Source organism: Delphinus delphis, chromosome 13 (genome assembly GCF_949987515.2).
Source record: "Delphinus delphis chromosome 13, mDelDel1.2, whole genome shotgun sequence".
Lineage (NCBI taxonomy): Eukaryota > Metazoa > Chordata > Mammalia > Artiodactyla > Delphinidae > Delphinus > Delphinus delphis.
In genome coordinates this window covers 70,290,966-70,313,819 of record NC_082695.1, presented here as the reverse complement: position 1 = coordinate 70,313,819, position 22,854 = coordinate 70,290,966, and the positions used below count along the sequence as shown (strand labels likewise).

The 22,854-nt window shown below is 41.6% G+C and overlaps 1 protein-coding gene across 13 annotated transcripts in view; it reads left to right on the top strand.

Moving 5' to 3' along the window:
• Nucleotides 1-22,854, top strand: part of TCF4 (transcription factor 4) — a 360,227-nt gene that overhangs the window by 332,126 nt on the left and 5,247 nt on the right. For 8 of the 13 annotated variants that reach the window (XM_060029101.1, XM_060029100.1, XM_060029098.1 and 5 more), the window contains 5 exons: nucleotides 15,850-15,985; nucleotides 17,699-17,861; nucleotides 21,091-21,320; nucleotides 21,814-21,954; nucleotides 22,141-22,854. The exon at nucleotides 22,141-22,854 is cut by the window's right edge and continues 5,247 nt beyond it. In XM_060029101.1, coding sequence (XP_059885084.1) covers nucleotides 15,850-15,985; nucleotides 17,699-17,861; nucleotides 21,091-21,320; nucleotides 21,814-21,950 — 666 coding nt within the window. In that variant the 3' untranslated portion in view covers nucleotides 21,951-21,954; nucleotides 22,141-22,854. The remainder of the gene's footprint in view (nucleotides 1-15,849; nucleotides 15,986-17,698; nucleotides 17,862-21,090; nucleotides 21,321-21,813; nucleotides 21,955-22,140) is intronic. The other 5 variants (XM_060029103.1, XM_060029097.1, XM_060029096.1 and 2 more) reach the window with 1 other exon arrangement.

The following is a 22,854-nucleotide window of genomic DNA, read 5'->3' as shown; positions in this document are numbered from 1 at the left end:
TGGGTTGGTTTGGGCTTCCCTGGTGGCGCAGTGGTTGAGAGTCCGCCTGCCGATGCAGGGGACACAGGTTCGTGCCCCGGTCCGGGAAGATCCCACATGCCGCGGAGCGGCTGGGCCCGTGAGCCATGGCCGCTGAGCCTGCGCGTCCGGAGCCTGTGCTCCGCAACGGGAAAGGCCACAGCAGTGAGAGGCCCGCATACCGCAAAAAAAAAAAAAAAAAAAAAAAAAGTAAAAATATTGTGTTGGCCAAAAACTTCATTCGGGTTTTCTATACTGTCTCATGGACAAACTGGAACAAACTTTTTGGCCAACCCGATACCTTCATGTGATTCTGTTCCTGCTTTTTTTTTTTTTTTTTTTTTTTGCGGTACGCGGGCCTCTCACTGTTGTGGCCTCTCCCGTTGCGGAGCACAGGCTCCGGACGCGCAGGCTCAGCGGCCATGGCTCACGGGCCCAGCCGCTCCGCGGCATGTGGGATCTTCCCGGAGCAGGGCACGAACCCGTGTCCCCTGCATCGGCAGGCGGACTCTCAACCACTGCGCCACCAGGGAAGCCCTGTTCCTGCTCTTGATTACTCGTCAGTAGAGTCAGCAATGGTGGGATCATTTTAGCTGAAAAGCTTCTATACTATTAATATATAATATTAGTGTGGTTCCCAGAGCCTTTTTGCTTAAAGCCCATCTATTCATTTCAAAAACATTTACCAAGTCATTACCAAATGCTGAGCTCTATGCTAAGTTGTGGTTTCTGCTCTCAAGGGGTTCACAGTCTCGTAGGATACGGTATATATTTTTTAAAAAATTGCTGCGGCAGTGTGGTAAGACTCATAGGAGAGCAGGGCCCAGCTCTGGTATCTGGGAGGGAAGGATCAGATTGTCACTTGGTAGGAGTAGTGGTCTCCTAACGATCTAGTTGCCCTAGATGACCTAGGGGTGGAGGAGCCCTGTGAAACACACCACCCACACCTGTTCTCCACAGCATCACCTGAGGCCTCTTACTAGACTCCTAGGTGACATGTGGCACACGTTTTAGAAACCACTGGTATAAGCCAGTCTTAGCCCACTTTCCCTCTTTTCAGTATCATTTTTAGTGTGACTTTGGATTACAAAGAATTCATTAGAAGGTCAGTCATTAGGTGAAGAAGCACCTTTTTATTTCAGTGACACTAAATATAGGAGAGCTTTGACCACTTAGATTTCAGAGGATAAACAAATGAGTTCTGCTTTTATAGTTCTTAGGAATTAGGACCATTGAATTTTAGATGCTGAAAGCACCGCAGAAGTCATTTAGCCCGTTGCTTTTATTTTACTGCTGAGGACTGAGGCCCAGAGGGGGAAGTGACCCAGGTATGGATACTCTCTGGTTAATGGCCGAGCTAGGATTAGAAACCAGACAAGCCAGCAATGAGACCAGCACTCTTTGTACTAAATATTACACTGCCGCAACAAATTTCCTCTCTCACCCGACGCCATAGCAATTTCAAAACTGTGGCTGGTATTACTCGTGTTCTGTTAACTGATGAAACCCAAGAGAACTCTTTAGTTGCCCCTTGGCTCTCTGCACCCTGTTGCTATTTAGTTCTGCCAATCTGATTTGGCCCCAGGAGAGAGTAGTGGGCCGTGATGTGATACTTTGAGTAGCATTTACTGGTATGTTGTAATGCAAGTAACAGAAGTCAGAAAACTCTGTTTCTACGTGGCCGTCTTCAACAAAGGTGTGAACCACAGGGGCTTAGTCATCCTCAGTCTTGTTCCTCTTGGGTTTTCAGGGATTCTGATTCCATAAATTTCTGTGTATGTTTGAGCACCTGCTTCATTTCTAAGCAATTATTAGCATATAATCTCAGAGACCCTTAGAAGGCATCTCCTTCCAAATCCCTCTACGAATTCGCTGCCAGGCAGTGAACAAGCCTCTATTAGCCTCCTTCCTCCAAGGCTACGTACTCTAAATGACCACAAATCCCATTTCCATCAGACTTTAGAAGTTTCTTCCTTAGGTCCAGCCCAAATGTATTTCCCTGTGAAGTTTTCATTTTTCTGCCCATTGGAGATACCCCTAAGTCAACTCAACAAATACTTGAGAAACTTGAAGACAGTCTACTCGTTTTTTTTTTACCTCTAGGGTATACATCTGTATCTTCAAATATTTATCCTAAAAAAAAAAAAGTTTTGACTTTATAACTTTCCAGTGCATTCTTCCAAGTTTAAAAAGAATACTCCCCCACTGCTCGCCCAGGACCATTTAGTGTGAATCTCAAACTGAATACAGTGCTCAAGGAATCATTAGCACAGACTAGGGTGGATCTCTCACAAAACCCATTGAATACATTGTGTCTTCATTAAAGGCCACCTAACAGCATCCTACTGGCAGTATTTGATGACATCATCATTCTACTGACAAACACTGAACTTGAAATCAGCTGAAATCCATCAGCCACATGTCCGTCAACTGTCCTTGTGCACTATTTGTTGTATCAGTGAATTTCATACCGTTTCCGGTGTCAGGGTCTCCTTTAAATCCTCATTCAGTCACATATTCTGCAGCTCTGTTGTTGGCAAATTTGTCACCAAACGCCAGGTGTGCAGCATTCCCGTGAACGAGGTTTATACAGAAAGACTTGTTCTTGGTGGAACTAAACTGAGTTGAGAGGTCATCGCCTGTGTTTCAGAGCATTTCGGAACTGTCTTTTAAATAGCCTGTTACAGAATTTCACCCAAGATCTTAGTCATCAACATCATCTTTCTATAGCTTCTACATTGGGTTTTGTTTTTCTTTAATGAGGATATTTGCCTCTCTCTAGTGTTCTACCATCTCTCCTACTCTCCACAATTATCAAAAATTTCTGAAAGCAACCTCAATTGAAAGGTTTTATCTATATCCAAGTTGTACTTTATTTTAAGAAAACCTGGGCGGAAAAGGCAGAAAGGGAAAATAACTTGAAGAAACTCCCTTCATTTAAAAAACTTCTGCCGGCTTCTTTGAGATATTATTGACATCTAACATATGTCAGTGTAAGGTGTACAATGCAACGATTTGATACATGTATATTTTACAAAATGTTTACTCCAGTAAGGTTAGTTAACACCTCCATCCCCTCACATAATTGGGTTTTTTTCTTTCAAATATACAATACAGTGTTGTTAATTAATGTCATCATGCTGTACATTAGATTCCCAGGGCTTATCTATTTTATAAGTGGAAGTTTCTCGCCTTTGACCAACATCCCCCTATTTCCCCCAGCCCCCAGCAACCACCATTCTACTCTCTCATTTCTTTGAGTTCATTTTTTTAGATTCTGCATATAACTGAGACATACAGTATTTGTCTTTCTCTGTCTGACTTAGAGAAGTTCTCTTGACCATGGGTTAGTTACGACAGTTTTAGAATCCTTGAGGTCAACATTGATATTTCAGCATCCGTTTAAACAAAAGTCAAGAGGTTTTGAATCCAGCCATAGCAGGGAGACCATTTACTCTCCATTAACAAGCTCTAAGACAAGTGGTTCGGCATGATGTTTGCCCAGATCCCACAGCGCTAGGTCTAAATTAGGTATATCCCCTTTTTCTTCCCCCAATACCCATTTTACTTGAATTCAGGCCCCGTGACCTAGAAATGAGACAGTCAGTCTGCACTGGACCGTCAAACCCAAAGGACTCCCTTTCTCCTTGCTTCTAGGACAAGCCAAGCCTAGTTCCTTAATCTTTCCCCTGTGGTTAGCACCCTGGTGTCATGAACCTTAAATACATAAAACCCAACGGTTGTCTCCTCTGCTTTTAAAATATAAAAACACATTTAAAACAGACTCTGTTACCTCAACACATTTTGACTTTGCTTTCTTCTTAAATAACAGAGGAAAAAGCAGGTAGACGCTTTCAGTAGCACAGTTATATTTTGTTGGGGACAAAGACACAGTGCTAAACAGTCCGTAATTTAGAGAAGACACGACCTGTACATTTTTAAAAGGTAATATTACCCTCAATTTCTCAGGAAAGCAGATTTTCTGAAGGGAAAAATCTGTATTGTAGAGGTTAGAAATTACACAGATGTTTCTTCACTCGTTCTCTATTGTCTGTGCTTCAGGTCCTTGGAGGATACATACATGTGTAAGAGAAAGTCTCTGAACCCACAGGCCTTTGGCTCTGGGGGGATGATAACACAAGTATGTGCCTAACTAACTATCACGCAGGGTGGAATGATTACGTGACCCGAGAGGTGAGTCGGAGAAGGACGAACATTGGCCAGCCTTCGGGATGGCTAGGAAAGTTTCCCGGAGGAGAGGTCATTGAGCTCATATTAGAGTCTGCGTTGGATTTCAATAGAGACAAGGCTAGAAAAGGCATTACAGAGCCATAGAATAAACATGATCCAAAAAAATACGCAGAAAATCAAGGATCTTAAGTGCCCAGGTGGAAGCAGGGAAATGACCCGATGATGCGGTGTGCCAGGCAGGGCTGCCTTGGGCCGGGAGCCCCTCCTCCGAGCACGGCAGCTCCGACAACTGGCTCGCATCCTTCACAGGAGAGTCGACAGGAAGAGTGAATTTTCATGTATATTTTTTACATCCAAATTAAATTAACTCATGGAATTTTCCACCCTTAGGAATTAAAGTAGCAGCTCATGAAGTAATTCAGTTATGTCATTCATACCAAAACAGAAAATACTGGAGCAACTTGGCACCGTTTAAAAGCCAAGACTAGACCTTGGCTATTTTATATTTTTTTCAAAACCTGTAGGTGTTGTGTTCTGTTAACTTTTACTGGGGCTGTAATTTTTTTTTTTAAATCAAAAGTATCTTCACTGCTTAGAAAACAGAAGTGCAAAATGGATTTGAAATAAGAAGAGGGTTTAGGCAAAGCACCTTTAGGAGTGCATACCTAAAAAAAAAACACAGAAGTGTTAACGTCGAATTTCTGAAATGCGGGGAGTCTACCTAATTGGTTGACATTCACAGCTGTGCATAATTATAGCTTCCTCTAGGTCCATAAGTCAACTTAGAACTCTAAAATTGAGTTTAACCAAAAGATCTGTCCAATATTAGTTAAATGACGTCTTTTGAGGAAACATTGTCCTGATACAATAGCCACATTCATTTTCAAGCAGTTAATTGGACGTATTGTCAAAAACCACAGTGTTGAGTTTCCACATTTTAATTTCACATTTGCCTGCTCCCCAGCTTCTGCACAGGGATGGGTCTCGTTCGGAGCTGAAAGTGTGTGAAAGTTATTGGAGAATGGTAGTCTCTGGGTAATGTTTCTGTGAGCCGCCCAAAAATTTTCCCCCTGCAGTCTAGATGGGAAACAGCTGGTTTTTGTTTAAAAAGCTGTTTTGCGAAATGTCTGAATCTTGAGGTGTAGAACTGAGGTCACCAGTAAAAGCAGGTGCTTAGGGACAAGTGAGAAAGAGTCTGGGGCCCGGCTGGCCCTGTCATCTTCTGCAGGGTACTTCCTATTAGAGGAAAAAGTATTGAAGTTGGCTCCTTTATTTAGGACGCAAACAGATAAACTAATCGCATTAGTGATGCTATTAGAAATTGAGCATCTTTGAACATGGCCAGCCCTTGAGTGAATAATTTGCTCCCTCTGAAATGGCTGTCTCCCTCCCAAGGCTTCAAATACAAAGGTCCAAGGCTTTAACTTCCTTTAGGTATTATAAGTGCTTGAATTTCCTCTTTAAATACACCCACAGTAAAAGAACTATGATTTCAAATAAGTAGTCCCAGAACTGAGTACGTCCTCCAAGTTCATGGAGGCAATCTCGGGGAAAGGCAGAAAAGGAACCCAAATTGGCAGAACCAGGACAAGGCAGTTTTGAAAAAGGCCAAGTACAAAACATGTGGAATCACTAAAGTCCAGTGCATGTCAGATATCCACCAGCCTGAAGATGAAAGGAAACGACCTCCTCCCCTGGGAGCTGGGGGTTATTAGCAGCTGTTTATCCAGTCGGGAATAGAGATTAACATTGTAATTTTTTTTTTTAAAGAACTAGAAGAAAATTTGTTTGAGAAGTTGGCTCTTCATATCAAGTCACTGTGCATTGCCAAAAAAAACTTCCTTTCTCAGAACTCATGTACTAGGGTTGAGCAATGTTATGATTCTCTGAGAAACTCGGGATTACCAAAAAGCCCATCTCCATAAAATAGAACAGAAAAAGACAGAGACGTGAATGGACGGCTGCCACTGACACGTTCCCTTGAACTGTGCACCGTAAAACTAGCTGTTTGGTCTGGTACCTGTCCTCCGGCCTGCCTCTACATGGGGGGTGTTCTCCCCGTCCCACACCCCAACTTCATCTTTGCCGCTCTGAGGCCTATGCAAATGGGTTTTGCACATGCCTACTGCTTGTAAATGCCTTTTCATGACATACTGGGGAAGCTGCTTAGTACTCTGTGGAGCTTTATTCTCAAAAAAAAAAAAAAAACCACAAAGAGTTGGATATTGGTATTTTCCCCTGATTTAATGCTACTCTTAATGTCATTTTCTTTTATTAAATCCTTTCTTTTGCTTTTGATCTTATTTATAGCAGAGCCACTGGTCATATGGAAACTATTATTGTATAGCTGGGAGATGAAAGACTTCATTGCAGTTAAATAAGAGTGAATCATTTGGGCCAATAATACACACACACAGTGAGGTACCATTTGTATCCAAAATGCCCTATGTTGTTCACTTTGTAACAAAGCCATTGAGGTTTATAAAGGGCTTTACAAAAGTCTGCTTTTTGTCCAAAATGTGTTGTCTGACGGTATGAAAACGCGTTGATGTGCAGTCGTTAGCTGCTGCTTCATATATATATATATATGTATAATCTAAATATTGACACTTCTTGTTGTAAAAATAGGAACTTTTATTTAAAGTTGAGATGTTAATTAATGTCAAATATCAGTTTTTAAAAATATATATATATTTAGATAATCTATATCAAAATTCTACCCATCATTCAAACCCTATCTAAAATGCCACCTTCTTGAAGTAGTCTCTGGTTTCTCCATCTGATACGATTTCACCCATCCTTTAAAACCCTACATGACCTTATACTCCTTTATGACATTCATCTTATTTTGCCCTATATAGTAATTATATTAATTCGTCTTTAAGATGTAAGAGGTTGTAAAGGAATACATACATCTATCTTTTATTATTTTTTCCTGCAGTGGCTTGCATATAATAGGCATTCCTAAGGCATTCGTTGAATAAATGAAATGTTTATTTTTTGATAGAAACATGCTAAACCTGTATTCGACAGTACCGAAAGCTTTTAGATTTCAGTTAGTCTCACGAGATATATGCCAATGGTGTCATCATTTCCAGTTTAGGAAGTAACTAATTGCACCTTGTGATATTACAGCCCTGTACAAGGAGCCAGTGCTTGCCCTTGGGATAATTACATTTCAAGACAAGTATAGGCTTGGGACTTCCCTGGTGGTCCAGTGGTTAAGACTCCGCGCTTCCACTGCAGGGGGCACGGGTTTGATCCATGGTCAGGGAACTAAGATCCTGCATGCCACGTGGCACGGCCAAAAAAAAAAGACAAGTATAGGCTTTGTGAATAGCAGCAAAACAAAATCATTGATGCGTTTGCCCTGCCCCGTTAGACAGTGGCCTGGAGCGTGTTTTAAGGGTGGTATCCATAATGAACCATCAGGGGAGAGCCCTGTCCAGATCCAGCAAGATGATGAGTGTTCTGGAGACCCAGACAGTCTAGGAGGAATGAGAGTATGGGGGTCTGTGGGACTAATGAAAGAGAAGTGTTCAGGGGTCATGGGGAGGAAACCAGCCCTGGGGGACAGAAGAGGAAGGGCTTAGCTCAAGCCTTAGGGATGTGGGAGTGAAGGCAGCAGATGAGGGGCCACAAGTAGGTAACTGAATATTGAGATGAAGGAATTTAAGAATAGGAGGGTACAAGCATGGTCCTCTGGTGTCCAGGTGAAGGACCCAGAAGCATAAGGTATTGATCTTAGACTTAATCCGTAGAACAATGAAAAGCCATGCTGGAAACTTGATATCCAAGAGACCAAGTGATACGCAGAGGATATAGCATTTACAAGCTGAGTATTTTGGAAGTGATGGGAAAGAAATGTTTTATTAGTTCAGGCAAGCTTCTTCACACTTCCATTGCCTTTCCGAATATGTTAAAATCAGCGGATGTTAATTGGATAATAGAAAAAGCATTTAAAAAATAAAGGCCTGATTGTTTCCCCATTATAGGTCATTAGAGAGTATTGAGTAGAGTTCCCTGTGCTATACAGTAGGTTCTTATTAGTTGTCTATTTTATATATAGTAGTGTGTATATATCAACCCCAATCTCCCAATTTATCCACCCCCCCTTTCCCCCTCGGTAACCATGTTTGTTTTCCACATCTGTGACTCTACAAAAGAGTGGATATATGTATATGTATAACTGATTCACTTTGCTGTACAGCAAAGAAACTAACACAACATTGTAAATCAACTATACCCCAATAAAAATTAATTAAAAAAATTTAAAACTAAGGCCAGCTAGGTAAGGATGAATCCCTAGTGACGGACTTCCTGGGCTGGCTACAGAGCACTTTGTGTGCCAGTCGGCCTCACACCGGTGTGTTTACACCGGGGGGACCCGAAATTCCAAGTACACATCAAGTGTCCAGTTGTCTTTTCCTTCACACTAGACAAAAGAAGCTGCTTACAAGTAATTGCAAAAGTGCACCATAATCTCTGTGCTACATGGGCTTGGTTCACTAGGCATGGATTAACTTTAGTTCCCTCCAGCCTACTTACTAACTTGCTACCCCGGGGAAGGAAGGGATGGAATGGACTGCTAACCACCCACCGAGGTCCCCGCTTGGTGGGCTGCATCCAGTTCTGGTTTCCTGTGTAGGAAAATGATGTAGAGAATTGGGGGTGGAGGGTGGGTATGCAGAGGAGAGAAATGAAACAGTTTCACTAGATGGAACTTATGAGTTAAGAAAAAAAAATATAAAAAGATGAACTGAAATCAGGTAACGGCCGTTTGCATCTCTCAAACTAGATCGCAGAATCATTCATCTTTAACCATTTTGGTGGACATCAGGGGAGTTTCAGCCTAGCTGATCCCATGACACTGCCAAGGTCAGGGTCATTTAGATTGTGTTTAAATCCTCTGGAAAGTAATTTTATCATCTGGGGAATAAGCATTAAATACATTTCCAAGAATTGCCCAGTAAGGAATTACCTTACTTCAGGCAAAGCCTAAGTGAAGCTGTGAAATTTCTGGGGGAAAAAAACAGGTGTTTTTAAGAAAATGAGGAGGCCTTCTCCCAATAAACATTTTAAGAATCGAAATCCAAACTAAAGAATTCAATCCAGATCTGACTTTAGTGAAAAGTCCTTTTAATGGTTTAATCACATGAATTTTTTTAAATGGTCTGATAATTTTTTTAAAACTGAGGAGTATGGAAATTATATTCGTGGTTGAAGGGTGTCCCAGATGTCAGGGCTTTTTCTCACGAAAGCGTTGGTTATCAGAGCCTAGTCTCATTTTCTACAGAATTTGGTGCCTCCAATATTGTTCCTCACAGTGTCTACACTGCTATTTCATGAACTTCCGAGTCCCCATCTGTGAGCTATTAAAGAAAGTTTGCAGGACCACTTCCCACTTCTTTAAAAGATGCACCTTTTGGACTCAATGGTATTTTTTGCACATTTGAGAAAATGTTTGCTTTCCTCTAATATGACACAGACAGATCTGGCAAGATAATTGAAACTGAAATCTAGCACTCTATGACTGTCATGTATAATTGATATTTCATGGGGAGATTACAGTTCAGACACCAAAACTGTTTTCTCTGTCAATGGGTGTCCAATTACAATAAAAAGAACCAGCCCATCAGCTTTTTTTTTTTTTTTATGATTATGGCAAAACAAGAGAAAGAAGAGAGAAAAGTAAAAGTTACCAGGACTTTTTTCTTTGCCCCATTTTCTTGTTGTTATTTTTCTTCTTTCTAAAAAACACCTCTGTCAAAAGGAAGATTTTGAACCTCGTGCCATTAATTACAAACTTTCGTTTTGAGCTAAATGTTTCTAACAGCATTTCTGGTTTTGTGTCATTTTCGCAGGTCTAGAAATTGATGACAAGTTTCCTAAAGTTTCCATCCTACACTCTTTTAGAAGGATTATGGTAGAGGAGAAAGAACTGAGGTCTGAAAGCCTGTTTTGAAGCAGTTATCTCTGGAGATAACGTTAACAGGATTGAATAACTGCCAAATGAAATTTAATACATTTTCCCATCCATGAAATAGGCCTCTTAAATACAACAGAATAATTACTTTCACAATACTCCCTGGAAACAAAGAGAGCAGAAACATTGAATGCCTTTTTTGTTTGTGGTGTTTGTTTTTAGCTTGAGGACCAGGATAAGGACATTTACCAGGATGCTCTCTTCCTATCGGCACATAACAACATCCTTGCCAGCAGCCACCTAATTTGAAACTGCATATCTTTTTTTTTTTTTTTTTTTGTGGTACAGGGGCCTCTCACCGTTGTGGCCTCTCCCGTTGCGGAGCACAGGCTCCGGACGCGCAGGCTCAGCGGCCATGGCTCACGGGCCCAGCCGCTCCGCGGCACGTGGGATCCTCCCGGACCGGGGCACGAACCCGTGTCCCCTGCATCGGCAGGTGGACTCTCAACCACTGCGCCACCAGGGAAGCCCTGCATATCTTTTAAATCTGTTTATGTTGGAGGAGTCGTGGCAAATATTGAATTTTGTAATTTAGTTAGACATCTTGGGCTTGGCCTGAGTTGGTGGACCATGATGTTTTTCCCCCTATGATAAGGAAAACTAAAATGATTTTTATATCTGCATCTATGTATGCGTACACACACACACACACACACACACACACACACACACACACACATAAGCACACTGTTTTAAAATGAAAACTCCAGGAAGTAACCCCATTTGTCCCTAAACTCTGCTCCCCTCCCCTATGTGTGTGTGCTTGTGTGTGTATATATATATATATATATATATAATATATGCCCAATCAAGTTGTTCAATGTTGTTATAAGTTTTCTGAGTTCAAAATCTGTTTTAGTCCTCTAACCAGATGTTCTCTAAGTCACTTAACCATTTCAGCCTTTGCTTTCTTCTTTGTAAAATGAGAAGTTTGTCCTAACTGGTATCCAGGTCTCCCCAGACCCTTCCCTTAAAGTCTATATACTGTGATTGAAAAGTGTTCTTAATATATCAATTCTTTCCTCAGAAAGTAAGATTATTTAAAATGATATGGTGCTTATGTGATTCAAAAGAGGTAGTACACTTCTAAAAGTATTTAGTAATTCCCAGTGATAAAGTCACACTGGAGAATTTAAATAGCTGTGTCAGAATTTGAATATTCCTTGTCCTAAGATACAATGAAACTTAGATATCTGCACATAAGAGCCATGATTTATGGGGGCCCGAGGAAGGGGCAGCCATGTTTGGACCACATGATCTTGCCTCCCCCTCTTCTTTTATAGCTCATTGGACCAGGGGTGAGGACACCTGATCCCAGGCTAGCCCATTCAGTGGGTGGCCTGTGTCTGCTTCAAAATGATGAGCTGGACCATCTGGTGATCTTGGCATTCTGAACTCAGAAATTCTAAGACAGAGAGGGAGTTAGGAGCAGATTGAGAACCTGAAAGGATGTACTGGGAACTCCTGTGAAGTGTCCAGGCCATAGTTCTGAGTGGGCAGAAGCCAGAGAGAGACAGAGGTACCAACAGAAGAAGGAGAGAGGCTGGAACAGCTCCAGAGACACAAGGGGTGGCCTTAGGTCCCGAGAGTTCTCCAGGCCCAAAACGTAGATCACAGAAATCTTCCTGTTAAATCTCCTTTTACCTGAGCCAGCTGGAATGAGTCTCTGGTCCTTCCTATTGAAACCAGCACACTAAATTGATCGCTCCACGAGAATCCCACCAAGAATCGCTTATAAGCTCCATGAGGGCAGGGGCCACTTCTAAATTATTCAGCACCCTGTCCCCAGTACCTGTCAGAGTGACAAGCATGGGCTAGATTAGGAAATATTTGTTGAATTAATAAGTGTACTCTTGGATCAGTCAACTGATAATTATTGAATAATTTTTAGATTTTAGTTCTTCTACTTTTAGCATAGATATATCTAAAACCATATTGTATGTGGCTATAAGATGACTGTATTCTTAAAGACTGCAAAAAAAGTTTACAATCAATATTGATAAAGCTAAGCTTTCATAGGCTGCCTTTTAACTTTATTGCTTATCTAGATGAAAAGGTTTATGAAAATAGGGCTTTAATGAAGTTTGGATTTTCTGGGTGCCATCCTTAGAATTGATTTGTAGGTTAAAGGAATCTGCTTTTTTTCTGGTTACACTATTATTATATTTGTAAGTGGACAAATCCTGACCCTCATATATACAGAAGGCAGTATTGGTTTCTCCGTCTATTTCTGAGTTATTCTGTTGATGGGTTTGTGCTGGCCATTCACTGTGGTGTTTTTCCTTGTCTCTTATGTGACCAGAAATAATGTTTCTGAGGGAGAAGTAAATAGGGTTAGGAAATGCTGTCTGTGGTCAAGGAAACACGTAAAGCAAAGCTAATTCTTCAGATCGGGATACTATTCCACAGCCACAGGCAATGGAATTGATCCTGGAGAATCAAGCTAATTAGATGGGTCCATGGATGTGGACCTATCATTAGTCATTCATTTGACCTGGAATATACATAGTTTACAAGGGAGACCTTCGAATGTCAAGGATAATATTGTTTCCAACTTCCTTTATGGAAAATGATGTATTATTTGAGATGATCTATAGAAAATAAAGTTAGCTAACATGCGTGACTAAAAGTCGAAAACCTAGTTGGAACAACTATCAAACATGCTTATAGATCATTTAACATTTTACTGTCATTCTGCAGGAGAAAGATTTAAAATCAAATGGATATAAACAAAATAGAGACAGAGTGCAAAGGGATTGTAAGTGAAAGTAGTTTGAGTTCTAAGGTTTCTTGAACTATGTAGACTCTTATTTTTATGTAGTATGCAAGTATTTTCAGCTGGAACACCTAACAATATCAATAATTATTGTGTACCTTTGTGTACTAGCTGTCATGCATACTACTACTCCTTGCAATAAACCTGGAACTTACTCTCTGTAACTGCCAATGTTATTTTCTCTGTTTTGGATTTGAGCAACTTACCCATGATTATACTTATACAGCAAACAAAGACCAGTTACAGTTATAATCTACATATTAATTCTCATTACTGTATAATTTTCACTCAGTTGCACTTTCACTTACAGTTGAGGGAAAGAAAATAGAAAGGTTATTGGTTGTAGGTTCTTCTATCCTCTTTTAAAAGCTAAACGTGTCTAGAAGGGAAAAAAAGAAATTTCAAGATTAATAACTGAATATATTTTAATTCAAAAGCAAAATATTAACCTTGAATTGCATCGTAGCTGCCCACAAAGAAGGCTTGAGGGTTTTAATAGGATGACTCTAAAATAGGAGGAGAGTACGACAATCTCTGCTGTGCTCAAATCCGTGGTTACCTTCAGTGATTCCAACTTAGAATCATCCTTTGTGGAAAGAAATGAAATCCATTGGGAATGCCAGTAACTGAATCAACACTTGGGTAATTATTTAGGTTAACATTGATGGACAGTCTTAAAGAGCTACCATTTGATCAGGGGCTGTAAAAGTCATGCTTGCAAGTGGACATCTCAGATTGAAAGGATAATCACTGACTGAATCAGTCTTCTAAACGCACAGATACAAAAATGGAAAACAGCTACCACTCTTTGGTCTGGAAGGAAAATAAAAACAATACACGAAGAGTGAGAAATGGTTGAAGGGAATTGGGTGGGCATGCTCTACCTATAAAAGATTAGGCTTCAGTTACTGATGAAAAATGGGAGTGGCGTGGCAATGGTGTTAAATATGTGAGAAGGGCTGACACTTACTCCATGGAACTCCAGAAGTTGAATCTCGGACCATTGGGTGGAATGTACAAGGAGGCCAACTTGTGGTGAAAATGGAGTGAGCTGCTTTGGGAGATAATCAGGGTCTTAATATATTTGAAGCATCCACATAGACACTAAATGACCACCATTCAGATTGTTCTGGGAAGGCACACGGGCACCCAAGTAGCAGAAAACACTGGACTCCCCAGATCTCTCGGCTACAACATTCATTTATACGTCCTGCTGCTCCTGAGTCCTTAAATCCTTTAGTATTCTTGCTGTATTTTGTTTTAACTTTTTTAAAAATTTATTTTATTGAAGTGTAGCTGCTTTACAATGTTGTATCAATTTCTGCTGTACAGCAAAGTGATTCAGTTATACATTCTTTTTCATATTCTTTTCCATTATGGTTAATCACAGGATATTGAATGTAGTTCCCTGTGCTATACGGTAGGACCTTGTTTTTTATCCATTTTATATATAATGGTTTTATTTTTGCTGTATTTTGAATCTGGGCAGTTAGTAGGATTTATATGATCCTCCTCTCTCTCCCTGAATTATTTTCTTCTGTATTGTTTTGGAGGATATAAAGGTGACACTTTATGCTAGGCTGCCTTTAGATAGCACATGCTTCATTTGGTTCTGTGAATTTTATTGTTGCTAGTTCAGATTCTTATTATTGTTGCACTTTGTAGAAATACTCTTTTAAAACACTGGGTAGCAAAAGAGTGATGATTCTGCTTCGTGGTTTCAGATTTTGGATTGGGAAAAAATTACACTTTTTGCTTCATAGACGTATAAATTCATGGATAAGTATTTTTAGTGTTAGACCCACTGTCCTGTGTCAACGTTCACCTAACAATAGGCTAAGAAAATAACTACTTGGAAATGCCATTGAAAACGCTACTCATGTTCCTATTGGTCTGCAAATGCTTACTGGTCTTACTTGAAGGTGTACACGATAAAGTCAGTGATTGCTGTCTCAATGCCACAAGGTCAACGTCTCTGGACCCCAGAGTAGGTAGTAGTAGTTAATAAAAAGCTCAGCAGTATTTTTTTCAGACCAAGTCATCATGCTGTACTCTATAATTTTATTCTTGGAAGCATAGAGAGTGTTTACAATATGGTGTCTTTCTAGGATCAGAATAGGGAAAAAAAATATGGAAAAATGTCCAAACATCTTTGCATGGCAATGATGGCATTACTGGTGTGTTTAATAAAACCTTTATTGGTACATTTTCCGGTATGGTGGCATTGGCAGAAACGGTCCCCCTTTGGATTTGGAACTCAGCAGCTGAGGAAATACAGTAAACATTAATTTGGAATGGGCTGCCAGTTTTGGAAAGCCAGGTGACATTTTATTATACTTGTACCGAGCAGGGGCTATGTCCCATACTGCTGTAGCTTCCGCTGTCAGTGGCTTAGCTGGCATTATGGAAAAAAAAAATGGCAGGCCTGAGAATCTTATCCCCTGAAATGAAAGTTGAATGCCAAATTGAAATTCCTGTAGGATTTCCGATAGCAATGGGGGAATTGAGGAGACCACAATTAAGCATATGGGCATTAAGATAATTGTCAGATCTGTTGGCGGACATGATAGAAGACAGATGGGTACGAATCAGTGCACTCCACTGCAGCACCCTGGGAGACAATTTGACGTTTTACCTGCCTGAGCTACTCTGCCATATTTGTCACTGGATGTACAGCACAGCATCTTACTGAGTGTTAAAGTGTTTTTTGCTGGGTACTCTAGGTGCATGCGTGGTCCTTTAGCGCCCTCTAGTGAAATGCATTTGGGAGTATTGTTTTTCAAAGGTTAGTCTCCCTTCATTGGGTCCTTGCTGCCCTGGAAGTAGCCGTCACACCTCTGATTCCCACTAAACTCTACGGTTCCTCTTGCCCTTTCAGGTTGGGGCCCATCGTGAAGATGGCGTGGCCCTGAGGGGCAGCCATTCTCTTGTCCCAAACCAGGTGCCAGTTCCACAGCTTCCTGTCCAGTCTGCAACGTCCCCTGATTTGAACCCACCCCAGGACCCCTACAGAGGTAGGTCCGCCTCCGCGGGCGCTTCTGATCTCACTGAAACAATAGATCCCGTGTGGATCCCGTGCTTACTCATTCATCCCTCAGGAAGCACTGGCAGATCATCAAGAATCCATTTTGATACAAAGATGGTAAGTAAATGGGAAAGGATTTCAAACGTCGCTGGCTAATTGTGTTTCTTCAGTAACTGTTTTGCTCCAGCATCCTCGGAAATCCTGCTCCTATTTCAGCAGGGAATGAGACCACAGCCTGATGAGAGGAAATGTGATTTTAGCTATTTCCACATTGTGCTCATTCAGATCCTTTAATGTGGTTAGTTGTAGCCTGACAGTGATGTTTCCAAATGAAGAGGAAGGAAGGAAATGGTTTCTGTTGCTTACGATGGAAGGAAATGTAGGTACATTACAAACATGGAACTGGGATGATTTTCGCTCTTGAGTCATCAAGCCCCGTCCTTATTGCCTCGTACCACTGACTCCTTTCGGCTTCCCAGGACCCCAGGTAGCTGTGCCGCAGGGGCAAGACCTGGGTCCCAGGGTCCTTGTGCGACTGGCTGGCCAGGTGACCCGAAAATGCTTACATAACATCTCCTCATTCCCCTCACGTTGAGAATAAAAATGATAACAGTGGCACAAGAATGAATAATATGTATAAGCATTTGCCCACCTGTTAAGCATTGTAAGAATCTTGGGCGTGAATTATACACGTGGGTGTGCCGCCATTTTTAATTGAATAGTAATACTTTGATGGCCCTTTCTTTTTTGTTTTTGTTTTGCGGTACGCGGGCCTCTCACTGCTGTGGCCTCTCCCGTGGCGGAGCACAGGCTCCGGACACGCAGGCTCAGCGGCCATGGCTCACGGGCCCAGCCGCTCCGCGGCATGTGAGATCCTCCCGGACCGGGGCACGAACCCGCGTCCCCTGCATCGGCAGGCGGACTCTCAACCGCTGCGCCACCAGGGAAGCCCCTGGGGTCCTGCATTTCTAATGGGCTCCCAGGGGATAAGGATGCTCCCGGTCCACTGACGAGAGTTTGAGTGATAAAGTTCTAGACTCTACAAATAGAAGGAAACACTAAATAGACGCACTTCTAGCTTAGAAATAAATGATTACATTAGGGTCACGTTTTAAAATATATTGTGACCTTGGAAAGTTGAGCAGTAATAGAGCTAGAAATGTCTTCATTGAGCAGTAACTGCTTTCCATAGGTACCATTTTTAAATGCTGATTACTCCTTGAGGATAAGAGAAGCCTAATTTCAGAATATCATTAGGGTATCTATTGAAGTCTTGACTGTACATATTTAGCATATACTCCCTGGGTATTATATTTTAAGGACATTTTTCTGTTAAATCATTGCATATGGAAGAAACTCAATATAATAGCTGATATTTACTTGGGTTCTTAATCAGAACATTGAGGTGTGTGATTTTCATGATTATGATTTTCATTGCAATTAAGTTGATGTTTTGTAGACAGTGAAATTACCGTCTACTCCAAAAGATTGCAAAATAGAATTTAACCTCAGAGCCAATGCAGGGAAAACTTGTTTCTGCAGGTGCATTTTTGAAACTTCACCAAAGACCATGAAAAAAAGGGACAGATCACACAGCTCGGTGGTCTGAACTGTATAGCTGGCAGCTCTCCAGTCTGGGGTGCGCATGTCTGTGCCTCGAGGCTTTGGTGGCCGTGTCACCTGGTCTCTTTTTTTTCTGCAGGCATGCCACCAGGATTGCAGGGCCAGAGTGTCTCCTCCGGCAGCTCTGAGATCAAATCCGACGACGAGGGCGATGAAAACCTGCAAGACACGAAATCTTCCGAGGACAAGAAATTAGATGACGACAAGAAGGATATCAAATCCATTACTAGGTCAAGATCTAGGTAACAGTATATAATACTGTCGCTTCATTTAATTCCTTTATTGGACTTTGATGAAGTGAACAGAACAGGAAGAAACTATTCAGTTTTTTCCTGGCAGGTAAATCTGCAGCTGAAAAGAAAGTGAAAGGCTTTGCTCTAGAGGTACGAAAGTATCGTTTGAGATACCTGTACTCTAGGAAAGCCAAAAATATCTTTGCATTTATGAATTTGGACCCAGTGCTAATAATGACACACGGCAAAAACAATTTGTAACTGATTCAAATGCAAGCAGTCGATTTGTAAAACTATACCTATTCTACAAATTTGGTCGTAAATGTTCTTTGGAAAATATTTCTAAAAAGAGAGCTTAGGTCTATTGAAAGCTCAATCGATGTATGCGCAACGGTAACTTTTTTCTTACCTCAAAAGTGAGAAAGTACTGATTTCCCAGCTTTATTCTAAACATGTTGGTATGTATAAGAGCAATACCTAAATTGCTCGTTTTTTTTTTCTCTCGGCAGAAAAATTGCAACTGCAGGGAAATAGCTTCTGGTTGGTTTTCTTAAGTCCCCGATATCTTTAAACTAGAATCTATCTCCTTGAACTTTAATCTGATAATCCAGATGGGTTTTTTGGTTTTTGTTTTTTGTTTTTTTTGAGTATCGTGACACCCATGTTCTTTACCTCAGTTCCCTTGGATGGCTTTTATTTGCAAACTAAATGAATTGTACTAAGACGATACCTCCCTTTTCAAGGCTATCGTTCTCAAGGTTATACCTGGCATCCTTTAGGAATTAAGGACATGCCGCCTTTTCATATTGCCTTTATAGTTATTGAGATAAATCTTATTACAAGTTCTACCACAGTTTCAGAAATTCTGGAAGCTTCTACCTTACCCCTTTTCACCGTTGCTACAGAGTTTCCTGACTTGGCCACATTGGTAAGACATCCCAAGAAGGGCCTTTCACATCCTTACCAGCTTCTCTGTTAGATCAGTCAGCTCTTGGTAATTTAACTAGCGGTCATAACGCATGCATATCAATGGATTCTTTGACGTTTCAGTACAACATTTTAACTCGCTGTTAAGAACCTTCTTTTAAAAGGTCACTGTTTTGACATTTACTTAGGCCCCCAAAACCGTGTTGTAAGGCGAGACTTTCCAAATCTAGGCAGTTTTGTTCGCATAACCAATTTATTTATAAGAGGTTAGCCAATTCTCATTCATTATTGGCCTGAATACCCTTGGAAAACAAATTCCCATTTTCAGGCCCACTTTGGAAAAGGTGTCGCATATGTTTGATGCGTAAAAACATTACCCAGATTTTTAACTTCAGGATGGGATGAGCAGAAACTCAACTCTGTTCTCTTTTCACTTATTACGTCCTATTTGTGTGTCAGAATGTGGGTGTGAATTAATAGTAATCTTGATTTCCTTGGCATCAGCAGAGGTCACGGGTGGGAGAGAGCGGGACCAGCAAGGAAATGAGGAGGAAAATCAGATGGCAGAGAAAGAGAGCACTTTCCGATGGGTTCAGTTTAGTTGCGCGTTCACCAGCACGCATTCGAGGCAGACAGTCCCATCTGGAAGGGAGTTTAACCTACAGGAAAGACGAGCCAAGTCTTACAGCATCTTTCTTTGGTGTCTGCCTCCTTTATAAGTGTTCTTGGCTTACTTACGTCATCTTTATGAGCAGCATGTGCTGCAACCCAGGAATCCGCTCCATTTCTGATTGATTGGGGCTTCTCCATCATAGTGGATCCTTAGTGCGGTTTGGAAGTTACCCAGACATTCTCCACAGTGGAAGACTCGGGGCTATCCATTTTAAGCCAATACTCGCTAAGCGTGCGTTGAATTGAATAGATAACTTGCCACGTGTTCCTCCAGCTCTGGAAGGTTGTGATTAACATCTTTATTCTGTGAGCCTTTCAGATTCATGGAACTTTAGAGTAGAGGCTCACCTTGATGGTCTTTGGGGTCAGTGCTCAGATCTCTAGGTTAACGTCCTTACGGATGGCCACCTCAATATTGTTTCTTGCAGTGAAGACTCTCTTGCTTTTGAGTGAAGTTTACTTCATTTTTTATATCTCTCATACTCAAAAAAGGTTCTTGCTCATATTAATTCATTGTTAATTCAGCAATTAATTTAGTTCCGCTCAGGGTTCTTTGCTCTGTTCTGTTCTGCCTTCCTGAGACATTTTCCACACCTCTCTCTTCTACGTGATTGCCCAGGAATTATTGAAGCCTTGACGCCATGAGATCTTCCTGATATGACGTGCTTTCCAGGTGGCTCATCCTCCTATTTGCCCCCCATTCAAAAGTTTCTAATTTGTCCGCATGACACCCAGAAACAGAAGTTATCTTCCCTTTCCAGACTCCTGGCTCCAACCATGCCTTTGATATGAATCATGTGATATCTCTGTTCTCATAATCAGGGATGAGCTTTTGGGCTTCATTTTTGACTCACAATGAGATCATGGGTATTGATAACCAGTAAGTGTTTGGGTTGGGTTGGGTTGGGTTGGGTTTGCCTAGAACTCATGTCAACTCAGCTTTCCCCAACTTGTCTGGGGAATCATAAACATCCATAAAGTTGGGCCATGGAGATGATGTTTCTCTAACCTTTCTATTTAAAACATGGAAAAAGCGAGACTCAGATACATTAAGTGGACTGACCAAGCCTCCCAAGCTGGTTAATAGACAGCAGGTCCCCGTGTGTACTCCCATTGCTCTGTTGTCTTGAATGTAGGACCTTCTTAATCCTGTTTGAGCTGCATCGTCTTAATTTTGACTTATCCACATCATTTTTCAATCCCTGGTTCTCCTTGGGTTTCGGATGTCACAGTATGAAAGTTTTTTTTAAGAAAGAACAGCTTCAGTCTAAAACACTTTCTGAATCGTGGTCCTGAAGTGTGTAGCTCGAGCTGAAGTTGACAGCGCTCTGCCGTGCGTAACCTTAGGGATGGAAGCTATGTTTTCCTTTTTGCTCCCCTCCATCCATATGGTGCCCCAACTTGAACCTCTCCTGTTGGGTTTGGGTTTCATGTCCAGGAGACATCAAACATCTGGCGTAGCGACTGTCACAGCCACCTAAAGCAACGCCAAGCCCAGGTGGATGGAAAATTCTGCCAAGGACAAGATCCTGAGATGCAAGAGTTCCCTGAAAACTCAGAAAGAAAACAAAAGGAATTTAGAAACTGTCTTTTTCCCCACCCCATTGGAAAATGTCACGTTTTCCCTTTTGTCCCGCAGCAATAACGATGACGAAGACCTGACGCCGGAGCAAAAGGCGGAGCGGGAGAAGGAGAGGAGGATGGCTAACAACGCCCGGGAGCGCCTGCGGGTCCGTGACATCAACGAGGCGTTCAAGGAGCTGGGCCGCATGGTGCAGCTGCACCTCAAGAGTGACAAGCCCCAGACCAAGCTTCTGATCCTCCACCAGGCCGTGGCCGTCATCCTCAGCCTGGAGCAGCAAGTCCGAGGTCAGTGCCGGCCAGCTGGCCTCCACGCAGAGGTCACGGCCGCACGCCGCTGGAGAGAGCAGAGATGCTCTGGCGGCCTTGAGCAGGGGCAGAGAGTAGACTCTTAGGCATCCTTCAGAATCATTGCTTCAATCTCATCTAAATCTATGAGGCAGCTCCCCTTTCTCCTGTAACTGAATCCTGGGATTGTTCTTGTAACTGATGCTGCCTTAGGACGTTTCCATAGGTCCTCTCGGTAACCGGAGCTGGGGACGTTTGCTTTACCAACTTTCTCAGACTGTAAAGTGGCTGCAGAGTTTCACCAGGGAGTTCGACCTTTACTAGCCACTGAGCGAATGAATGACAGTCGTGTGCATTTTCCTAGCTGGTCCTCTTGTTCTGGAAGGTAGAAACTGAGAGGAAGGATCAACAGCCCCACAGAAACGTTGCATGACTGCCCTGGACCAGAAGCCGTGGGTGTGACCTAAATGCTCTGTGCTTTCCTCTTCCACAGAAAGGAATCTGAATCCGAAAGCTGCATGTCTGAAAAGAAGGGAAGAGGAGAAGGTGTCCTCGGAGCCGCCCCCGCTCTCCTTGGCAGGCCCTCACCCCGGCATGGGAGACGCGTCCAATCACATGGGACAGATGTAAAAGGGCAAGTTTGTTTTCAGCCATTTCTGAAAGCTCTCCTTTGTTACTCTTACCAAGGCATCAGCCGTGAAAGCCATATTTGACCCAAATTTTTTTTCCCCCTTGGGAAGAAAAAAACAAGTTTAAAAATAAAAGCTTTCCTTTTTTCTGTTATAAACGTATTAATTCATCTTTCTCTCTTCTTTCTCAGGTCCAAGTTGCCACATTGCTTCATTAATACAAGAGACCACTTCCTTAACAGCTGTATTATCTTAAACCCACATAAACACTTGTCCTTAACCCCTTTTTTTGTAATATAAGACAAGTCTGAGTAGTTATGAATCGCAGACGCAAGAGGTTTCAGCATTCCCAATGATCAAAAAACCGAAAAACAAAACAAAAAAAAAAAAAGAAAGAAAACAAGTGCAACTTGGGGGATGACTCTCTTTAACATATCATTCAGAATGTTCAAAGCAGTATGTGCAGGCTGAGACGCAGCCCAGAGACTGAATGGCAATCTTTCCACACTGTGGAACAATGCATTTGTGCCTAAACTTCTTTTGGAAAAAAAAAATATATAATTAATTTGTAAGTCTGAAAAAAAAATATTTAATTTAAAAAAATTGTAAACTTGCAATAATGAAAAAGTGTACTTCTGAAGAAAACTACATGACCATTTTTGTTGGTATTCAAGTCAGCTAGTGTTTATAATTACCGGATATCGAATAAGGGAAGCTCGGCTGCCCTCGTAACAAAACCAGCAAACATCCTGATGACAGCGAAGTGATGACATTAGCCATTCCTTAGGGTAGGAGGAACAGATGGATCTTATAGACCTATGACAAATATATATATAAATATATATATAAATATATATTAAAAATTTAGTGACTATGGTAAGCTTTTGTTCATTTGTTTCAGACTT